General features: G+C 36.1%; 1 protein-coding gene across 2 annotated transcripts; it reads left to right on the forward strand.

The window, feature by feature from the left end:
• The first annotated feature begins 8,824 nt into the window (after positions 1–8,824).
• Positions 8,825–23,034, forward strand: LOC129004251 (secretory carrier-associated membrane protein 1-like). 2 transcript variants are annotated; one of them, XM_054432741.1, is made up of 11 exons: positions 8,825–9,006; positions 11,313–11,414; positions 12,211–12,354; positions 13,444–13,455; positions 14,287–14,365; positions 14,687–14,821; positions 16,235–16,391; positions 17,283–17,384; positions 18,103–18,229; positions 18,469–18,645; positions 21,785–23,034. In XM_054432741.1, exons 1-10 carry the CDS (start codon positions 8,950–8,952, stop codon positions 18,634–18,636), a joined length of 1,083 nt encoding a protein of 360 aa, XP_054288716.1. In that variant the 5' UTR covers positions 8,825–8,949; the 3' UTR covers positions 18,637–18,645; positions 21,785–23,034. The 2 variants fall into 2 exon arrangements, with proteins under 2 accessions (XP_054288716.1, XP_054288717.1); XM_054432742.1 differs by lacking the exon at positions 13,444–13,455.
• The last annotated feature ends 717 nt before the right edge of the window (positions 23,035–23,751 follow it).

Raw genomic sequence — 23,751 nt, forward strand, 5'->3', positions numbered from 1 at the left:
TATTCATCACGGAAAATTCTGACCAGGGTAATCTTCCTGAAGGTGATTTCACATATAAAAACTTAGTAAGTTAATTCAAGGAAGTACTGTTGTCAATAAAATAGGTTTTTTTGTGTTTATTTTTAAAAGGGGTTTCTTCAAGAAGCATTTTTATGTTCTTCAAATATGCTACATATTGGTTTTATTAAAATGTTTTATTAAATGTGTTATAAAATCTTAAAATAACTATGAAATACTTGATAGCTTATTAATTTACTAAATATAAGACATATGAGCTAGAAAATTTATGGACTGCTTTCCTTCTAAGGCTTCATTCATTACTGTATTTTATTTTCGACTCAGAGTCAATATATGACAGTAAGAATTTGTTTTATAAATTCATGTACCCTATGTATTTTTGCGGCGCGTTGAGCCGCACGGGTTCACTAGTTTTATATATTGGATTAGAAAATGTAATCAGCAAAACTCCAAACAACGGTCTCAATTTTAAGAAATGTGGTTTGAATATCTAATCAAAATGTTTCGAACGAGTTAGCGAACCAATCTGATCTTGGTTGAACTTGTATATCAACTCGGAGCTAATTACAACAAAACATAAATAAATAAAACTGGAATTTTTCTACTTTTGGTGTTTACTGCTACAACCTTGAACACAGGTATTTCAGTGCTGTTTCCAACGTGTTGAGGTTACCGATTGTATAGCAAAACCCACCTTGGGTAGGGTTGACTCAATCCTGAATTCACTTATTTTGTGGTCGTATTTGTGACAGTATACATTTCACTGATAAATGTTCCAAATTTACATATTATATATATCGCTCTATCCGAAACGTATTGCTGTAAACATCACACATAAATCGAATCATAAACTAATAGACAAACTTACCTTGGAAGCAGGGTTAACTAAGTCTTGAAAGCACTTATTTGTGATTGTGTCTGTGACAATATACATTCCACTGATCGCATTATCGCTTATTACGTATAGGAAGCACTACAGTTGAGGTGCCTGACTTTGAGCTCAAAGTGTCACAAATTGCCACCAAATTAGATTGTCACTAGCGCTTTGTTTTCAAGTGATTCGATTTGTTGCTAAAAGCTTTGGCACAGTGGGTCTCGAGACTTGATTTATCCAACACTCGTATACACACGCACACATGCACACCTTCACGAATGCCCTTTGTTCATCATAAATTAGCCATTTATAGACTCCCATAGGTGTTATAACAATATTTAATGGTAACATGAGGCTTTTATCAACTTAATTATTATGTGTTGTTATCCACACCGAAGGCATTACACAACAAATTGTGTAATATTTTCTTATAATTGGGTTCTGCTGAAATGTTACCAATGTCAAAAATATACAGTACCGGTAGTGAATTTTGAGAATCAAGCTAATGACCCAGCTATTTTCCAAATGCGCACATGTAATTCTTTAAAAATTTGCTAACAAACATAAAATACTGGAAAAGGTGCCTTTAAAATTATATTCTTAAGCAAAATATTATTTAGTAAGCATTAATTTACACCTGTAATTTAACCATTGAAAACATTAACAAAAGAATCTAAATTCCCTAAAATAACCCTAATCCAACCGTAGTCGTGTCGTGGGAGTGAGGTTGTCAAGTGATAGTAGGCTTCGGCCCCAAAGTCCCGGGCTCAATTCCCACCAATCACCAACGGGTTTAGCTGAGATGATGTCGCCTTCCTCGCCTGAAGGCCTGAAGTAAAGAGTAAACCAGTTCTGACCTAGTATAGCATCCTACATAGAATCATATAGTCATATACCTGTAGGTATATATAGTCAATGATAGAATGTAAAGGTCGGACAAAAAGTGTAGGTTTTTATAGAGAACTGCACCTACTTGTTCATTGTGTTTTCAAAATCCCCCGTACAAAAACTAAATGTATACAATATGAAGAATGATCAACTAAACCTCTAAACCTCGGAGTCAAGGAGAGCCAAATGCACATAAGTCCAAATCCACCCCAACCCCAACGGTGAGTAGCGCTATAATGAAATGTAGACGGGAGGTTCGCTAAGCCTATTGAGTCCACGGCCAACTTGATTTCGTGTAACCGGAGCTTACACGGTATCGGGACTGACGTAGTAATCACGACCCATGGGACATGTCAATAGCGTTGTCACCCCCATTCACACGTCCCTTGCATATTACCCGGCGTGGATTATCTTCTGTGTCATACGCCACTACCTCTATGTACAGCATTGTTGAACTTCATCTGTTGGAGATTGAGGACTCTGAAGATTGCGGTGTTTAACAATGGTAGCCTACGTTCATTGACTTTTCAGGATAATTTATGGCCCCGGTGTAACATCTGAATCCTGTTTTGAAGTGCATTTCATGTCGGCAGTCATGTGACTATCGGGCTCAGGCTATAGTTTCAGTGCGTCTATGTCGACTACAGTAGTTTGTAATTCCAAACTCCTGGTTAACACTCAACTCAGCAATACCCTGATCAAGCATTTTTCTGAGCCTGAGCATATGCTATACAGTTTTACCACGTTTTAATCAGCAATAATAGGTTTTCTTATTAACCTAGGTAGCATTATTTTTATCCAGATCTTTATCAAATCCCTGATCTTCAAAACTATCAGCACTACTAGCAACAATGTGGTTAAATGCAACGATCTCTAAGAAAATAATCGTTATGAAATTTGCATACACCAGTTTGCGCACTAATAATTACTAGTGTACATGTTGCTCGAATTCGAGCAATTGCAAAGTATTACAGGAGTTATTTCAAAACGAATAACAGTCACATTTACAATGAGTTTAAAAGAGTCAACTTAAAGATTAACGGTGTGTAACTCATGGAGTTACTCACGATGTATATAACAGTAATCAACATTTCCTGTAATAACACTACCGCGATCCGAAACGGCACACGGAAGATTTCTCAGGTGCCATTTGACGTCACTAACTGCTGATGTCACTTTGAGGGAACACCAATACCGCAACGATACGGTATGAGCCATCGGCCTCGGTGGTGTAGTGGATAGCGAGTCGGGTTGATTATCCTATTGTACCGGGTTCGAATCCCGCTGGTAGCATTGTCTTTTTGACAACAATTTTTTCATATCAGCAAGTTTGGTTAGTTTGGTTAGGTTATGACAGTTTAATTTTATAATTAAAAAATTATAAAATTCAATTTTAGGCATTTATAATTTCATTTTATGAACAAAACTATTTTTTAGATTAGTAAACCTTTATTCGATTTTTCCATTATCGGCACGTTTGGTTAGTTTGGTTAGGTTATGACAGTTTAATTTAATAATAGAGAAATTATAAAATTGTCTGTTTCTTCAGACGCAGCAGTTAGTGACGTCAGCAGTTAGTGACGTCAAACGGTACCTGAGAAATCTTCCGTGTGCCCCACCGTAACACGATCCGTCTTGGGGGTTATGTTTATACAAACTCAAATAGTAAATAAATGTACTCAATGCGTTTCATCATAGACTAAGCAACACAAGGAGTATGATTTATCTATGGTTTCATTGAATTGAAAAATAAATAACAGCAATTAAATTATACAGCTGATCAAAATGTAAACAATTATGTTCTTCTTAAGGATAACATGGGAACTTTCAAAGCCACTGGGGCAGAGCCCAAGGGACTATTAAAAAAAATGTAAGGGCAGTTTGCAAATCTACGCGACACGCTCTTTCCAATGAGACGTCAATGGATAAAATCGGTTTAGAAATGGCGGATGAGTTCAACCAACCGACAAAGTTTCATGTAGCGTATTAATTATATAGATTTGTACAGTGCACACATGACATAAGGAACACCTTAACCACAAATGCAAATTGTGAACAACAACATGTAAATAAAGAAGAATCAATGAAATAACAGCTCTGTACAACAATAAGCTGTTAAATTATAACACTTGTTTAATATGATCAGATTATAAACCCCTTCGTGGCTTCGCTCGCGAAAATTTAAATTAAAAAGATAATTGTTTCTGATAGGCCAACAAATATTAAAATACCCCCGCCCCAGCAAACCTGCAGACTAAGCGAATTTCCATTTGCCTGCCTGATTGGATATACACTATAATATCTCCTTAAAAATATCAAATCTATTTCCCTATTTAAATATACAGTAGCATTAGTATAACAAGTACCATACTTAGGTTTGCTGCAACAGGGAGGTTAAAAATAACTGTTTTTATGTTAATAGTTTAGTATGAAATAAATGCATTTTCCAAATTTGGTGAAAATATGTTCATAAACAAGCAAACTACAACAGTTTACGTATTCTCCATAAGAATAACATGGGAATTTTAAATTTACAATTTTTTTGTAATTTTTTGTGTAACTATTAGGCGCATAACAACGCTTCAATATAGAAAATTTGTTTTAGCTCTACAAAATTGTTTGGAATGAAATTGCAAAACTTTATGCTTTTAGGGTATACAATTGGAAAACCCAATTTTTACCCCATAAAACCTCCCATAAACCACCGGGTTTGCCTGATCATGCTGGTTCGCGAACTCGTTCGAATAAATTTTGTTTACATATTTGTACAAAATTTCATCAAAATCGAATCATTTTTGCTCCAGTTATCGTGCTAACCCCTATATGGGAAATTCGCTAAACACATATTAGGGCTAAATCCTTTTATACAGGGTTAGTTAGTTTCCCCCAAAATCCCCCATTTTGGGGATGTACACCAAGTGTCGGTTATGCCCAAAAAGTACTTCATAACATGCTAGGCCTATAAAGGTGTGCCGAGTTAAGTTTTTTCTGGTATGGGCCGTTAAAAAAATAACAGGGGGTCTCCACACTTTTTAACCCTGTATATATATAATCACTTAATTTAGTTAAGCATGTGTGACTAACGAAATTAAAACGTCTTCATTTTACAACATTGACTTTTGAATTTTAGTTTTTAATTTACTTCAACCACTAATACTTTACTCAATCCTCAAAATACTTGAACTCCGATTTTACAACAACATACAACATACTTATCATTCTGAAATTGCATGGTTGTGGCATTGTCATGTCATTATCCCTATACAGTATCTAGCTAGGAATGGATGGGATTGTACTAAAATCTTGTGATCTTCTTTCTTGAATACTAATTATAAATACTGCAGAGCTGAAACAGATACAAATGTTTGTGCTAGCATTCAGGGATAGGTACATGGCGGCGGAGACCCCCGCCAATAGGGAGCATTTCTTTACTCTTTACACCAGAGCCAAAAACGTTGTAAGGAATTAAAATAGATCAGGCAAAGAAAGCTTCAAATGTGAAGCTCATTGAAAGCTCGCTTAATCCTTGCAAGGCGGTATGGAATTTGGTCAACAACAACAACCGTGATACCGGTCAAGGGCTGTCACCTGCCTCTAAATGTTCTGCAAGCTCCGATGACTTTAATACCCATCTCATCAGTACTGCAGTAGGCCTTGTAGGCCCCGCTCCTGTAGATAACAATGAAATAGTCAAAAGCATACAGTCTCCTGATGCCAACCTTTCATCCTGGCAACCTCTTACACCAGAGAGCCTTGTCACCATGGTAGACCATTTTAAGACCTCTCACAGCCCCGAAAATTCGTACATTAGACAATTAGACCAATTCGTATATACCAAGGCAAAAATGTGGTTCGGATTCCACTATAAACTGTAGGTCCCTTGCCATTAGCTGTATGAGCTATCAATTAACAGCTGTGTCTAAGGAATAAGTCGGCCTTAGTCACTAACAAGACTACAATATCGCCCCACTCATCTCCATTCATACTTGGCTTAAAATACCTACTTTGTATGGTCGCCATTTCATTGAAAAGTATTAAAGTATTAAAGACGTTGAATGACTACTGTCATAGTAAAGCACACTATTAATATTGTTGCCATCCCTCTTTGCCAGGTCCTGAACTCTTGCCTAAGTGTCAGAATATTTCCTAGAATCCTAAGGGTGTATACAACTGTCCCCATCTACAAAAAAGGAGATCCAGCAAGTGTACAGAGCTATAGACCCATATCTATTATACCAACCTTCGCTAAGGTAATTGAAACAGCCACCAAACTTCAGCTAGTCTCTTATCTTGAGCTAGTGTACCGGTTGCTCGAATTCGAGCAATTGCTACGTATTACAGGCGTTATTTTAAAACGAATAACAGTCCATAATATAATCAATTTTGTTGCCATCCCTCTTTGCCAGAGCATCTATCTTGAGTGGGACGGGTGGCGTAGTCCTGTAATCCAACTACTAGGAGGTAACGAATTATGGATATTTATAGGCATGCACTGTGGATGCGATACTCCCCAGTGTGGATTAACGTCCGCACGGGTGAGTACTACAACTATCTGCAGTACTATCCTGATAATTAGACCAATTCGTAATTACCAAGGCAAAAATGTGGTTCGGATTCCACTATAAACTGTAGGTCCCTTAGTTGCCATTAGCTGTATGGGCTATTAATTAACAGCTGTGTCTAAGGAATGTCGGCCTTAGTCACTAACAAGACTACAAGATCGCGCCACTCATCCTACACTCATCAGTCATCTCCATTCATACTTGGCTTAAAATACCTACTTTGTATGGTCGCCATTTCATAGAACAGTAGAACAGCAATAACCTGAAATCCAATCTTCAACACGGCTTCCGTAAAGACAGATCAACTGTCACTGCCGTCTCTGAGCTCATACATCGCATTCAACAAGCCTTGATGATACCAACGCTGTTGCCTTGACATTATATATGTAACTTGAGCAAGGCATTCAATTGCGTCTCGCATGACATTCTCCTTGCCAAATTAAATAAATATGGGGTGCGCGGTGCAGTTTACAACACCTTTGTGACATATTTGGAGAACAGACAGCAGATCGTCTCAATATAGCTGGAGCTAATAAGTCCCGAGCGCTCAATGTTCCTCACGGGGTGCCTCAGGGATCGGTTGTGGGCCCTGTCCTCTTTCTGATAGCCATAAACTACCTTGAACTAAGTGGCAATGCACTCAGGTTTGCTGATGACACTACCCTAATTTCTGTTGGTGGCAATCCAGGAACTGCTTCAGAAAGAGCTGAAGTGATGTTTAGGGCAGCAAAAGAATAGTTTGAGACAAACAAATTAAAACTCAACTAAGACAAGACACAACAAATCCTGTGCTCACTTAATTCAAACTTAGCTCGGTACGTTGTCAAGGTAAATCTACTAGGCTTTACGATCGACCCAATGCTGAGTTGGAAAGATCATGTGGATAACGTGGCAAAGAGGTTGTCAAGATTAACACATCTTCTCAGGAAGAACGAGACTAGTTGATAATTTAAACATAAAATACAACACGGGACACGGAACATTCAAAACACGAAATGAAATAACACGATAGCGCTATCATGACACGGCACGGCAGCGGTTGTAGGTAGACTGGACACGGGTTATGTAACTTCGTCTCATCCTTCTCTGTTATCAGCTCGGTGGTCAGCTGTTCCTGGTGAGATAACAGTGTTGAAGAGGGAGTGGGACTTGAACTGTAGTTTATCGTTGAGGATGTATTCCTTGTGTTCTTCGTTTATGTTCATTTTATATATTTCATACTCCTCAAGTGTGTTTAACTTATTACCTTTCCCGCAATAATGTAAAACTTCCAAGCCGGTCTTAATATCACTCATTGAGTGATTACAATCTACAAGGTGTTGAGCAAACGTAGATTTTTGTTTATGGTGTTTAGGATCTGGTCGGTGTTCTTTATATCGTGTTTGGAAGGCACGGCCTGTTTGCCCTATGTATTTACTTGGGCAATCCTTACAAGATATTCTATACACGCCGGTTTTATCTATTTTGTCACCTATCTCAATTTTATTCGTCGTAACACGTACGTTTCTAGTACGTTTCTAGTACGTAACCTCCTCCTCTAATATTTAAATCAAATCGCACCAAAATTAGAATTCACGCTTGAAACAGAAGAATCAGACTGCATACATATTTTAGATTTAACCATAAGGAAGACTGTCGACAGTTTCGATTATAGCATCTACAGGAAAGAGGAAACCAACCACTTCTGTACAAACAAGGAGGAGGTAAGAAGGAGGCAGGTGCCCCCCCCCTACTTCCCGCTTTCTGACTTTAATCTCAGAATTCTATTCTAAGCTTTTTTCTCAGAGAAAAAGAAAAATATTTTTTTACAGTTGATGGCCCTTCAATTCCGTCGTAGTCTTCAACTATTTTTGTAAGGGTCGATTCACACACATCAGTTACGGCACGTCGCAGTCCAGTCACTTCAGGCACGTCATAGTTAACAAAAATATTCTTTATTGGATTTTCTATTGCGCTATCTACACTCATCCGTTGCAGTTCAGTCAGTCACTCTGCCGGCGTCCGTCAGTCAATTTTAGATTTCTTTCCACCGATATTTTTTGATTGTTCGGACGCCTGACGGACCTGTTCGAGGTTAGAAAATAGTGCTTTTGTTATTTAATATTTTGAGTACCGTTTGTAACAATCAACAAGATGGACGATGAAAATTTAATAGACTGAGAAATTTCGGATGCAACTGAAACTGAACTGTAACTGGACTGTAACGGAACTGTTACTGAACTGATATGTGTGAATCGACCTTTATGAAAACAAAAACGTCATCTTAATGAACATAAATAAATAATCTCAAAGTGGGTAAATTAAGAAACCGGAGACACTTTTATATAGTATACTTTTACGTTAGGTCTCATCTATAAACCAAAGAGACGTAGGCTTCATTGCTCCTCCATATCTACGCTGACCAACGTTATTACGTAATCGTTTCTTCGTTTGTTACTGCTCTACTGCTGGCTGATCTGAAAAAAAAAAACTGAGACTGACATTATCTGTCAAGAAGGGGCTGATATTTTAAGTGCCAGTTGTATTATTAATGACGGCGACTTATTTCCTTATTTAATGATTAAATTTAGTTTTGCATATTAGGTAGACTGTTTCAATTAGTTAAAAATGTCAGGGTTTGATGATAATCCATTCGGTGAACCTACTGTTGACAATCCGTTTGCGGTAAGTTGTAAGGTATAACTTAGGTTATCCTGGCAAGATGGCTCTAAAATTCTTGTAGCCTCGCTCATTAATTATGCAACGTTGTGCTTATAAATAGGCCTACACTTCTGTATTATAAATATTGCTTTGTTAATTTTATTGAATACCTGATATAATTAGTGAATCCCCTGTTAGTAATGATACCCTGAAACCCAATGATGAGTCATCAGGTCTAGGCCTAGGCTTAAGTTTATGGTTCTTTGAAATGACATGTTGCTAGAATGATGATTAATTATCGCCTCTATTCTTAATTATTTATGCTGCTAAAAAATACTAGTTAGCCTAAGTAGTATCATTGACTACTGGATTGACAAAATTTTCTAATGACCACACTCAAGTTCAAGTGTACTTAGGCTACATAAGTTAAGTTAAATGCCTAGGCCTTAGGGATATCAGCTTAGCTCGAACCTATGACTAGAATTAACTTAAGTTAGGCTAGTTAAAATTAGATGTAACTTTTGTCAGAATAATGCTGTTCATTATTTAAAAACTGGATTAAATTCGGGTGGATACACTTCCATATCTGTTGGTACAAACAACAGAATGAGTAACTTAATATTGATTATACGATTGTTTAATTTGATATATCGTTTGGTTAGTCAGGTTAGGTTAACGATCGATATTTTCATTCGGTTGTTTTTGCTAACAGATATGGAAGTGTACCCTTAAATGATCCTTAACAAAGGGGTTGGCTGCACTTAAGTATCTTTCCTACACTCATTCGAATTAATAATAACGATCGATATATCGACTAGGCCTAGGCCTATTCGAATATTTCATTCGGTTAGTTAGGTTAGGTTAACCTAACTAACCAAACTTGATTTAAAGAATGAAATAATCGATAACTTAAATTGAAAATTTCATTCGAATGAGTGTAGGAGGGATACTTAAGTGCACCAAGGGGTTTGGCTTGGTGATGAAACTTTGGTGGTAAGCAGTGGCTTAATATCTTAAATTTCAGGTGAAAATCATCTCACTGGGTTAAATCAGTTATAGTCCTCGCCAACCTAAGTTGAGGCAGCCCAAGGCCGCACGGCGTATATCTAGTGCGGCCTTTGGCTGCCTCAACTTAAGGTGGCGAGGACTATGAGTTAAATAGGCCCAATCCTAGATTTAATACACACGTGGGGTAGCCTAAATTTTACCGTGGCTAATTTTTTTAGAGAAAAGGCACCCCAGTGCTTCCACCTACTAAGTAACTTAGCCTCTGAGGCCCACCTTCCAGTTCCCTCATTTATGACTCGATCGTAATACTCTTGTGTCTAGGTTGATATAGCGCCAGTTTTGTAATGATAGATCTTATCTCTGAGGCCTAAATACAGGTTTTGTTCTTTTTCAAATTTATTTGTCTTACTGTAACTTAAGAACCCTAGTTTTAAACAGCGAGGCGTAGCGCCGCGCCGTAAGTTATCACCCTCTCAATGCTTTCGGCCAGACACCTGGAAAGTGGCAATTCCCCATTCACCGCCATCAGTCACTGTCACAGTTGTGCTGGTAACATGTTGCAGTAGTGTACTGTACACTACCGGTATATTATCTAGACATTGTTTTAAATACCTACATTTTTGTACTTTCGTATTATACGGAGGCCACCCTTAACTTATACAGCGCGCTGTGGTGGTTATGTTAGGTTGGGTTATCATAAATATGTTTGTAGGACTTTCCTCGTTTTGTTATGAATTGAGCATTACCATATGAGTCATGCTTTTGCCCGCCAATTCCACTCCAAGTAGGCCAAGGTCAGGTCATTTTCCGTAGCGCGTGACACATCACCTGTCACCGCCTGTGTCTGGGTCAGTGTTCTGAGTAGTGACTCATCTGGTAGGCCTATCATTCAAATTCAACTGCAGCTTTAAATTTTTTTAAAAATTATAAATAAACAAATAATATACAATATTTCATCCGATACGGGTAAAAATCGATACAACTGAAGATAAGATACGATACATGTATCGAAACATCCTGCTCCGATACATATCGATACTGCTTATCGATACATTGACCTGTATCGCACATCACTAGACCTACTGTATATTTACCAAATACCAACTGCACAGTAATGCTGTAAGTAACAGTTTGAAAGTTCATTAGTTCAAGGTGATTCTCTCCTTAACATAAGTTAATCAGCTTTATAAACATGCTGTTCACTTTCCACCAAAAATTATCCTACAACAAACACAGCAAGATTGACTCAATTTCCACATTTCTTTTGGAACAAGAATGGTTCATTGGTTCTGTTTTTTTAAGTTTAGTAATTTTTTTTGCAGGACCCATCAGTGACCCAGGTAACAAAACATGCCACTAATGCTACCCAGGGATTAGAAGACTACAATCCCTTTGCAGACCAAGCACCTCAGAGAAATGCAGCAGTAAGTAGGCCTTGGTTGTTTGTGTTATTTAAGACTTTGAGTTATACTTAGGGAAGTGAACACTGTTAAAAATGAAAATTTAGTTTCAGCAGAAGATGTAAACATAGGGATTAAATTATCTAGGTTCCACTTATCCAAATCTCACTAAAAGAATGGCCGGCTGATCTGAATCACCCATTGCAGGTAAAATCTGGATCTGTTCTGGAAACCAGGAAAACCTCGGGATTGTACATGAATTTTGAAGACCAGGAAAACGTTTGTAAATTGTTCATGAATTTAGGAAGGGACCGGGTTACAATTTTTGAATGATTACCAAAAATTCAACTGAAGTCACAGAAATTTCTCGTTTTGCGTGATTTAAAATCGTGTACTGTAGATAAATTAAAAGCAAAGCTGTGTGTTTCAACTAGATATCAAGGGTATCCAGCCGACCAGAAATCAAGATAACTGGAATGTTTTTTTAGTATAGAACTGGAAAATTTGAAATAAGCTCAATTAAGTAGCCTAACCTAATAGGCAGTAGCCTAGTTTTGAGCTTCAATTCATTAGAATTCTATTGGTTAACTTTTCAGGTTGTATCTTTTTAGAAAGAAAGTGGTCCTGTTAAAATATCACAGGTTTTGCCATGATAGCGGTTAATAAACTCAGATATTTTGTGATTACCAAAGTAATATAGCCGTTTACAGTAATAAAACAGAATATTTTGTTTTTAGATTTCATTGCATTTCTTGGAATTTTCCTAGACTATGGTATAGTATTTTCCTAGTATAGTAGATTGTTGTTACTTTTATTGCAGCCGGTGAGGGGCGCAGCTAACCCACCCTACCAACCCTCCTCACAGCCTGCTATCATGCAGCCCACACAGGAGGTGGCCCCGCCTGCGTATGCCAAGACTGCGCAGCAGACACAGCCCCAGCAACTGTCGGCCGCTGAGTTCCAGGTGAGACTACAGCTTAACCATAAGTCATAGGCCTACCGGTAAGTTACTTCATTTATTAGCAGCGAATTATCCGTACATGATTATATTTTAAAAGTATTTAAACTGTTTGGTGTGTTCAATAATCATTAAATTGTCTCAACGACTGTTGAAAAGTTCATACTAAATATGAACGGATAAATATAACGGATTTCTCTATCACGCACAGGTCATTGTGACCCATGTGATATTTTTATTTTTTTGTATTTATTGCTGCAAAACCGTTTGTAATAAATAAAGAATTTTCTCTCTCTCTCTCTCTCTCTCAAACACATTATCAGTGCTGCCACTTCGAAATCTTTTGAAGACAAACAGCTATCCTGATAGCCTATCTTATAGTGCATACAGGGTTCATCTGACCTAGAAACCGGGAAAAAATATGTGACTGCACGTGAATTTTGTTAAGAACTGGGAAATTTGAATGTTTTTGCGATCCCGGGAAATAACCAGAGGCAGAGGTGTTGACATGGCCATTGAAGGTGATCACGGTCCACTCTGCCAGAAATCTTCATGGACGTTGCTTCGATTGTGGGAAATCAATACAGATGTGCCGCGATCGCAGGAAATCATCACGGTTGTTGCTGTGATCGCGGAAAATTTTTACACCACGCACGCTACCGTACCAGTATTATTTTAATTGGCCAATTTTGTTAAATGTTTGTGTTTTCGTGTTCGTGTCTTCAACGACTCTTCACAGTTATGAAGAGGATTTATGTGTTTAGAAGGAGTTTAACCATGGTATCAGCTTGAAAATGAACCTTTAGGTTCGAAACCTTGGTCGCTGACCTAAAACACAGGATCACGGACAAGTACTACAGATATTTAACCTTTTATTAATAGGTCAGCTTGTAAACCTTTGAAGGATATGAATAGATCAATTAATTGTTGACAGTTTTCTTAATCTAATAGTGTTGCAGACTAGTTTACAAAGAGTGTTTTACTTTTAAGGTATTTAATCTATAATTTTGTAGTTGTTTATCATTGACCTTTGGATAGTCAAAGGTATTAAGCACTCGGTAATATGAATGTTTTGTTTTGTCATCTGCTTTCCAGGCTGAATTAGACGTAAGTAAATACAGTAGTAGGCTAAATATTGTGAAATTTTTACTCTTCATTTCGACAGTTTTACAGTTCTATCATAAGGAAATATTTTTCAAGGACAGCTGTCTTTGCAGTAAAATCAATTATACCCAGTGATTAAGTATATTTTCATTCCATATCCTGTTGTTTGATTAAAACTCTATTTTTAAATGATAGCCTATCATTTATTTGACAATTTACTATTTTTAGCCCAGACAGTTTTTTAAAGTCCGGGCATCTAAATTAAAATTGTAAAGTTTTTAAATTGATGAACTGCTTTTAAGTTTGTATATTGGTGACCTTTTTCGTCCCATAAAAAAAAGAATTTCAATAGCAATCAATTAAATAATTAAGGATATTTTATGTTTACAATTAAGATGTAGATATTATCAGACTAACAGATATCATTGAAAGTTATGATTCTTGGTGCTCATAATTCTAACATGATTTAACTTAACCCCTTGACCTCAATGGAACAGTTTTATCTTGATTTGTTTGTAAAGTTTATACTTATGTCAATGTTTGTCAAGCCTAGACTATGAGGTTATTCAAAACGATAATGCCATTTTTATTTTTTATCAAGCCTAATTATTTTTCATTTTTTATAGAAAAAAAAAGAATTTGGTTATTACGGTATTAAATAGTCGTGTTGTTAGTCGTGTCATTAGTTAGATTATACATTATATTACTCTCTTAAACACTATGTACAGGTCCTAGTAGGAGTAAATGTATACCCTTTATTAAACTATTTAAGTTCTAATCTTAGACCTGTACTTTTAAAACAGATCAACATGTTTGAAATATTGTTTTTTTCAGCGTCGGCAAGAAGAGCTAGAGAGAAAAGCTGCTGAGCTTGCGAGGAGAGAAGAAGAACTCAGGAATGCCCCATACAATGGTGCGTTTTCTAATGGTAATCTAATGCTTCAAAGAATTCCCAACTATCCAAATTCTGCTTTTGTTACTACCTAATATACCATAGGTATATTAAATTGATTTGTGGGGTCTGTACTATTTATTTTGGATTGTACTAGTGTTCTGATTGTTCTTTGTGTTAAAGCATCGTACGTAAATCAACAAATGAAATCTGGATCCATTGTCGTTCCAGTTGAGAATCGAACCAGTAACCTTCGGGTTCAAAAGGCAATCACTCACTACTTCACTTGACTCTAGTCAGTTTCATTATCAACCATGATTCATAATATTTATGATTTTGCAGTGAGGAGAAACAATTGGCCCCCGCTACCAGAGAACAACTGTTGCGGTCTTCAACCTTGTTTCTATCAAGACATCAACGTCGAGATTCCTGTTGAGTTTCAACCAATCGTGCGCAACCTGTATTACCTCTGGATGTGTAAGTTGAGAATAAAACCCTTAAAAAAATATATAAATAACCCAGAAAACACATTATATTAGGTATATATAATTTTTTTCAGCAAAAAACAAGGAATAATATTATATAAATTTTTGATATGAAATTTTAATTTACAAAAAAGATTTTTTAGTATATTTACTAAGCAGAAACTTTTTTTATATATATCCATATATAATTCCGTAATATAACACAAATCAATGAACTAAAAAAAAAAAATTCAAAATATACAAATTGTCCAGAATTCCATGAGGAAAAGAATCTATATACAATACATGTACCTTGTTTCTAAAAATAAAATACATATAACAGTTTTTATTACCGTATACATATTCGGTGTACAACCTACACTAGGCCTAGTACTTGAATTGCATGTCTCCTCGCTACTTAGAATTGGAACTCACTAGATCGGTCACAGTAGTTACAATCATTCATCTTGAAGTGAAATCAACTCACATTCCAATAAAAAATAAAACTTATAACGAAAAACCACTGAAACTAACCAAACACAACACGAAATAAACAACAACAGACGCTCGTAAGCGATTGTGTCACCGTGACAATGTCGTCAGCTGATGCTTTATTTTCATAGAGTTTTAAGTTTTCCCAAAAGCGTATAAATAGTTGAAATGCACATCAATTGACAGATTATTCATTTCTGAACCAAATACTATATTAAGTGATTTTTTTCATTTTCGTGAAAAAATCGGCGATTTCCGTTACGTTGTTAATGCGCCCGATAACGGGCGCTGCCGTTTCGGCCGCGGCGTAAATCGCCCGATATCGGGCGCATGCCAGCTCGAGGGTTAATAAAAACAGTTTTTTCATTATACAAATAATTGACTGTAATAGAAGTTCTATTGCAGATTTTTTCTATTAAGTGATCACCGTGATAAAAAAATGTCTGCAACAACCAATCTCGTAAACAAAATCCATCCTCTCATCCTGAATTCATACCAACCTCCAAAAAGTTTTGTTTTCATTTTGCCTAATTTTCCATTCAGGCACAATATCATCAGGGATTTACCAAATCCCATTAGGAATGGCTGTAATATTTATCACCAACACACCAGTCAGCCTAATTTAGGGCCAAGATGAGTGGAGGATGAGTGTGGAATAAATTATGTTACTGTTTATTATCTTTGCTTAAATAAGATCTGCTGGATTTTTTCTGAATCATTTATCAAACCTGCTGATGGCAAATGGCAGCTGAATACAGTTACAAATCATTCAGAAAGCTTCTAGCTTTTCTCATAATTAATTGATCCAGTAATCTTTTAATGACCAGGCAAGTACTAACCACTCAGCCACCCAGCTATGCAAAGAATATTTACTTAAATTTCTACATTAGCCTATACAATATATAACATCTAATATGTTTGTCTGTTTGTGCAGTCCACGCAGCACTGATGGTGATCAATGTTATCGGAGGTCTGCTCCTCATCCTTCACAACGCAGACTTCAGCACCTTCGGTGTAGGAGTGATATACACTCTCATCTTCACTCCCTTCTCCTTCATCTGCTGGTACCGTCCTATCTACAAAGCCTTCAGGTAATCAACACACAATCATGTACTGAAAAGTATTGTTTATTGGTGACTTTTGTCCCGTTTAACTTCTTAATTTTCAAGATTATCTCGTTCGCATGGCTCAATCACGTCCTGGTTGAAGTTTGTTCGCTACACTCACTCACCTTTAGGTTGGAGCTCGTTCGCTACGCTAACTCGCCTCCAGGTTGAAGTTCGTTCACTACGCTCACTCACCTTTTGGTTGCAAATTAGCTGTTGTCATAAACGTAAAAGAGGTAATAGTGCTGCACCCTGTTGGTAATCCTTGTAACTTTAATGCTATTAAACTTCATAGAACAGAACCAACTTGTTTAATTGAAACAGCTGTTAAGATTCAATAATTCCATTTCTCATAAGGTTAACATGGGATTTTTGAAATAAGAATATGCCTATATGTTAATTGGGAATGTGAGCTATCATCATGCCAAATTTCAGCCCAATCCGACCAGTATTTTTCCCGTTCACTTGTCACAAACATACATCCATACATCCAAACATCCAAACTTTCTCATTTATAATATTACTAGGATTATAGCACTTACACAGCGACGGCGATATAACAAATATGACTTTATTCATGACATACCGGTATCGCCTGTACATAAATCTTGTAAACTCTACGTTATGAAACAATAAATATCATTCATACAATCGTTAAAATAATTATAATTTTTAGTTATGTTTTGCGTTACTGTTATCTGATCTTGTTTTTGATGATATTGGTTGAATAATCGAGCCTCATCTTTATCTATTCAGCTAGTCATGAGTCAAAAATTGTTTGATGGTAATAACGACTTGTTTAGACTCTCCACTGCTGCACCATTGTAGTCTTGATGTAAATCACTGAGGTTCTACTGTAGATGTGTTGTGTTGCAGAAGTGACAGTTCCTTCAACTTTATGGTGTTCTTCTTCATATTCTTCTTCCAGATGGTCATCACCATCTTTCAAGCCCTGGGACTGCCGGGCGCCGGCACTTGGTGAGTAGTTATAACACGTTGTGAGCTCATCCTTATCACTGTGGTCATGTGATCACCACACAGGCCAGTACTGGTGTGATAATGGAAAAGTACTCGTTGCTGTTATTGTGATGTATTTAACGAGCATTTCTTTCAATTTAAGGGGGATTGCTTGTGACTTGAGTAAATAATATCGTTTATCACATGTATGTTACCTAAATTTGAGAATCAATGATGATCTATTAAGCCTACTACACCTTGCTTGTAAATTCATTTTCCCCTCCAAATAGGTAACTTTTAAGACGAGATATTAAAAATATATATAGTATTTTTTTTAACAACTTGATCACAAACCAAGTCAACTGACACTGTGTATGGTGGTTGGACACAAAATTAATTGGGTTAGGTACTGATGTTTACAGATACTTTTTAACTTTTTTAGTTAAAACCAAGCAAAGTACTCATCAATTGAAATTAAGTCTCATCCATTTAGAAGACCATATAGCCAGTCTACTTGATGTGCTTATCCTCAACTATCTATCTAAATAAGATAGTCCTCAATTCTCTAGTCTTTAATACCATAGTAGGTATTTAAAGTAGCATACAAGTTAAAATTATTCTTATGTCTAGCTTATTACATTTTTGATAAATATAAGCCTCTACGACAAGACGAGTTAACTAAATAGGCTGTATAAGCACAAGACTTGCAGAGTAACTAAAGGTGTGAATGATGTTGCAGTGGGCTCGCCACAGCTCTGAAGACCTTTGATGGAACTCCCTCTGGCATTGTGATTGGGATCTTCTTGCTTCTCGTCGCCGCTGGCTTCTGTTGTGCTGCCTTTATTGATTTCCTGCTCCTAGCCAAGGTAAATAAACAAAAGATGATAACTAATTATGTTTGCAGTAACATTACAGTTATTACTTCTTAAATATTATGATATTTTTAGTTAATGTAAACCAAGTCCATTAGATCAGTAGATTATTCAAAAATAAGATTGAATGAGCTACTTGGAAACTCTACACAAGCAGGATGTGCGTGATGCAACAGGTAACATAGTCAGTTCTGCTGTGAACATAAATTCAACCAGCTCTACTATATCCACAGGTACACCGTATCTACCGCTCTACTGGAGCCAGTTTTGCCAAGGCACAGCAGGAGTTCACCTCGGAGATCATGCGTAACCAGCATGTGCGTGACGCTGCTGGTAACATAGTCAGTTCTGCTGTGCAAAGTCAGTTCAACCAACCGCGCCAGCCCTCCTCAAGATACTAACTACCTCAGGTGAGTGTAGAAGGTTTCTAGATTGTTGACATATGATCCTGAAACTAACTAACCTAACTGAAGAGTAATTCCTTTATCACTCACATTTAAGTCTTGTCTAATAGTGATGTTTATGGCCTTTTGAATATTTGAGTGTGTATGAATAAAATCATTAGCCAATTGAATGGTTACCTACGGTCAGTGAAGATCTTTATGATCTTTATGAAGATCTTTCTTTTTCGGGTTCACTGGAAAATCTGGACTACCAAGCTATTTGGTAACAAATTTGCAAGACGTTGCTGTAATAATTTAGATAATTTAGCCTACATCAAAAGAAATGTATCATCTATTCAACTTATAAACATTGAATGAAATTATAATTACATCAAAAATTCTGTTTCAACTAGAGCAAATTTTTTACATTAGGCCCAACTTGTTTTTGGGGCATTCCCACTGACTTAATTCTAGTTTTGATGAGACGTAGGAATTGGCTAACTCAGGAGCTCGCTAACTCGGTCGTGTGTCGGAACTGGCTAACTCTGGAACTGGCTAACCGTCTCAGTCAGGAATTGGCTAACTCCGGAACCCGCTAACTCGATTTTGTCTCGCGGCGGAATTCGCTAACTCTGGAAGTCGCTAACCCGGCCGCGCCCACTGCATGGAGCGTTGCCAACCTTGCACTACAAAATAATCGTACATTACCGTATTTCAAAATATAAGTGTCAATGAAGATACAGTAAATGTAATTGTTTTTGTTATCAATTTCACTTTTAACAGATAACTAGCCCAAAGTAAATCAAAGACAATTATTAAAAAATCATGAAAAGTGTTTTTTTTTTATTTAACTCTACAATGGCCAGTTAAATGTTTATGATTTCGATCTTAAATATAAATGCCATAAGTATAAAAGAAAATAATAGAGTTGAAAAATATTGAAAAGGTACTAAATAATTAAACCTCTACGAAATTAAGCTAAAATACACGCTAGTTCTCAAACACGGAAAACAAATTTAATCGTAATGTCATCAAACATCAACCACCAGTCATCAACCATCGTAACTTTCATAACTAATTCATAGATTTAAAATTAAATGTTCGTCGTTGAATCGTCCAACTTACGTGTAAAAATATGACATTAGACTAAGCTTTTATCTAGGCCTAATAGTTTAAGCCAAAGCATTGTAGGCCTACTAGTAAATAGTTGCCTAATTCTAAAATGTGTTGAATTTTTTAAGTAATAATGTTACATGTTTTAAAACAGTTTTTAGATTGTACGCCTAAGCACCACTAGTAAATAATAGGAGAAGGTATGATACTCATATAATAAAACTTGACAGGTTAATTTTAATTCACGATTCTTAATCAACGAATTGACGGATTTTCTTAGTTGGGTTTCCTTTACATTGGTTTCACAATCGAAATAAACTATACCAAGCCATTGCTCGGTTCACCGTTCCCCGGTACTGAGCTACTCAATAGACAATAGCTTTGTTTTTGGATAAGATCAAGTCATTTTAGGTATGGCCACCATTCATAAGAATTGTAACAAACAAGAACGCCTGGGTCGATTTAGAACCAGCCTGGAGAAAAACTCCAGACTTTTAAAAAGTAGGCCTACTGAAAGTCGTAAAATTAATATTAATTAAACAAAATTAAGAGGATGACCCGGGTTCTACACTAATAGCCTACGATAAAAGAAATTTACAAGTTGTATTTATGCATAGACTAATTTTTAATGCAATCTATGAATAAATTAGGCCTACAACTTTATAATATTGTATTGATAAATATGTATTTAAATTCAATAGCTCTATTTAAAAATATATTACCACTACAATGTATTTCTGGACTGACGTTTAACGTGTAAATTTTATCATGATTTATGATTCAATTTTATGATTCAAGGTTACAAGCCCATTATATAAAATACGAACTCAGTAATTTATTTGCAGAAGTTCAAAAAATTGTATTTATTCGAATAAAAGAAACAAATGGCGAACTACGAAAATAGATATTTCATAACATGAAAAAGATCCAAATTAAATGTACTTTTTTATCTTTTTGCATACCATAAAGCTACTATTTATTGTCGGGACCACATAAGTTTGCAGTTGAGGGAGGAGCCTATTTACCATATGGTTTTCAATGGACCAATGAGAACGGTGTGGTGTTGCCAAATCTAACAATACCAGCTGATTTGAAAGTATAGCTTTGTATATTTTTATTAGTGTTGTGATGTGGCAACGTTGCACTAGCCTCGTCTTGTGATTGGCTGCCACCAACTGCAAACTTACATGGTCCCGACAATAAGTAAGAAGCCCAAATATAAAACATACTCCCATTAGTATATTTCTAATCCTTATGGATCAGCTGAAAACAGTTTTATTGTTAGTTCTGTCCGGTGCACTGTCTTTAGAGGTCGTGTTTTGTTTACAATTGTTTCTTGTTTCCAGTCATTTAAAACCTCGTTTAACCAAATAAAACGTTCTAATCACAACTAATACACGTCCCCTAGTTATATAACCAAACAGTAAAGAGCAAATTATGAAGTTAACTATAGAAATAATAGAAACACAATTTTGTCGACACTAGCGATCAGTGTCACCGGACATGAACTAGACGCGAAAAACGAGCTTCAAAGTTTACAATGGGATATAAAGTTTACTTGTGTTGGTTAGTCTATGGTAAGACTATAATGCATTTTCCACCCTAATAATCATGAGAATAATGTTAAACATACTTCTCAATATATTTATATTTATTTGATCAACTACGTTGCTCTTACTCCTAATTAATCGAAGGATACGACCTTATGGTACCGATACTATATAGGTACTACACTTTCGGTAACACTGGCCGAAAATATTCGTGCTTGGCTCCCATTGGACGGCCCGCGAGGCTTCTGGGAGTTAGCGAGTTCCGCCGAGGGACCGAGTTAGCGACTTCCGTACGAGGACGGAATTCGCTAACCTGGCTCTAGAGCGGGTTAGCGGGTTCCGGAGTTAGCCAATTCCGAAACCGAAAAAGTTAGCGAGTTCCTCTCATCGACCAAATTTGAAGATAGGGCCTTTAACATGGGGTTAGCGAGTTCCAGAGTTAGCCAATTCCGCGGACCCGTTTTGATTAGTTAACCACATATTTCATTGTTTGTATTTTCCAGGAGAAGGAGTGAAATGGTTCCAACCCAGCTAACTAGACCACTTTTGGTCTGAATGCTTTCTCTATATGGTTGATGTAAGTTATGTATAGACTGGCTATAAAACATTTTGATTTGACATCTGATAAACTTGTCGATTGTCGTAGGCTTTATTTAAGTTTTGCCTTCTTATTTCAATTATTTATTAGTATTAGTCATAAAGTAAGTTATTAAAGACAAGCCTGGTTTGCGTATAGTAAATTTATTATTAATGAGTAACCCAAAGATGAAGGAAAACTTTCAAGTTGAGACTTGTAGTAAGGCTATAATGTACTTACATTGTGATGAGTTAAAGGTGTTAAGTTATGTGTAGTTTGTTTCAACCACCACATTATTTATGTGGTTTGTTCGTTTGGAAACATTGTCAAAATGTTTAAATAAATGTGTTTTTCCAGTAGACTTATTTCTTGCACCACACACTTGAAAGCAGGTTTATAAGTGCAATCGTCAATATCAACGTTAAGTCATTATGTCGCTTCTGTTCTATTTTTCATCTTCAATACTGTGGCACAAAATTTTAAATAGGCTTACAATTGTGGTATCAAGATTGTGCAATAATGTTTATTTCTTGTTCATCTGTAGGTTATTAATTGTGTCTGGAAACCAATGTAACAAAAGTATTTAGGTTTGATACTGTATTCTGTTTACTGTATCACCAAGGCAATGTTACACGGTTTTTGAAACTTCAAGTAATTGATCTCCAGAATATATAGAATACTTTATGAAGTTTTAAATAATGATAATAAAGATTAATTTACTATTCACAATTTTATGCGATACAGGATCTATATTTTCATTGTTCCGGTATTTAGAAAGAATTGTGCCATTCCACTAAACAAATTAATTCATCTATTGATTAGAAGAGTCTATCTTACGACTATAACATATGTCTTGTACAAAGCTAACAATCATAATTGATAACAGATAAATGTACCATGTATAATTGTGTATCGAAAAATGTCTAGTTATATGAATGTACGCATTGTTATATTTTATTAATATATGAAAGCTTGACACGTGTATATAATGTTACAATATCAATCTATAATCACTTTTAGTATTTTATTAGTTTGCTTTTTGTATATTACATTTTCACTTTACCCCGTTATTTGTTAGGATTATGACTGTCTGTTCCCCTAGTATGCTTTTCACAAAGTAATTTGTTGTCACCTAACATTATGTTTTTTATTATAAAATATATTAATAAAAGTGGGCTTTGTTGTTGTTTATTTCACACCTCAATTCATCCTTAGTACTGTATAGTTATTTCGTTTTACCTTCGTACTTTACTGTACATATAACGCAGATCACAATATTAGATCAAGATTATTGTACAGAAGAATCCCAATATCATTCCAACTCCACTTGAAAACAGTAATAACTATTATTCAAATCTTTTGTTTGAGCCCTGGTTTGAAGCTAAAAATCTCATTTGTTTGCCTTTTTCATTGTGAATATTGTGGTCCAAAATGGATACCTGCCACCTGTTAAAGCAAAAAAACATTTTGAAATCGTTCAGTGTGTTAAATCAGTTCATGCGACCCATTTATTTTTTGTTTTTATGTATAGACTAGCTGTACCCACGGGCTTTGCCCCGTTTAACTTCATAAGTATTCGCATGGCTCAATCACGTCCCGGTTGAAGTTCGTTCGCTACGCTCACTCACCTTTAGGTTGGAGCTCATTCATTGCGCTCACTTGTTTTCAGGTTAGCTCGTTCGCTACGCTAACTCGCCTCCAGGTTGATGTTCGTTCGCTACGCTCACTCACCTTTTGATTGCAAATTAGCTGTTGTCATAAATTTTAAAAAGTCATCCCTTTTATTGTTTATAATACTTTGATAAAGGTTTTTATGTTTTAATATTTAACATTGGAGAATTTAAACGTTGTTAAGTGCACAGGTGTGCTGCGATTGGGGTTTAATACATTTGG

Source organism: Macrosteles quadrilineatus, unplaced genomic scaffold, assembly GCF_028750875.1.
Source record: "Macrosteles quadrilineatus isolate MER2022 unplaced genomic scaffold, UCM_ALF_1.0 Scaffold_9__3_contigs__length_116548681, whole genome shotgun sequence".
In the NCBI taxonomy this organism is placed as follows: Eukaryota; Metazoa; Arthropoda; class Insecta; order Hemiptera; family Cicadellidae; genus Macrosteles; species Macrosteles quadrilineatus.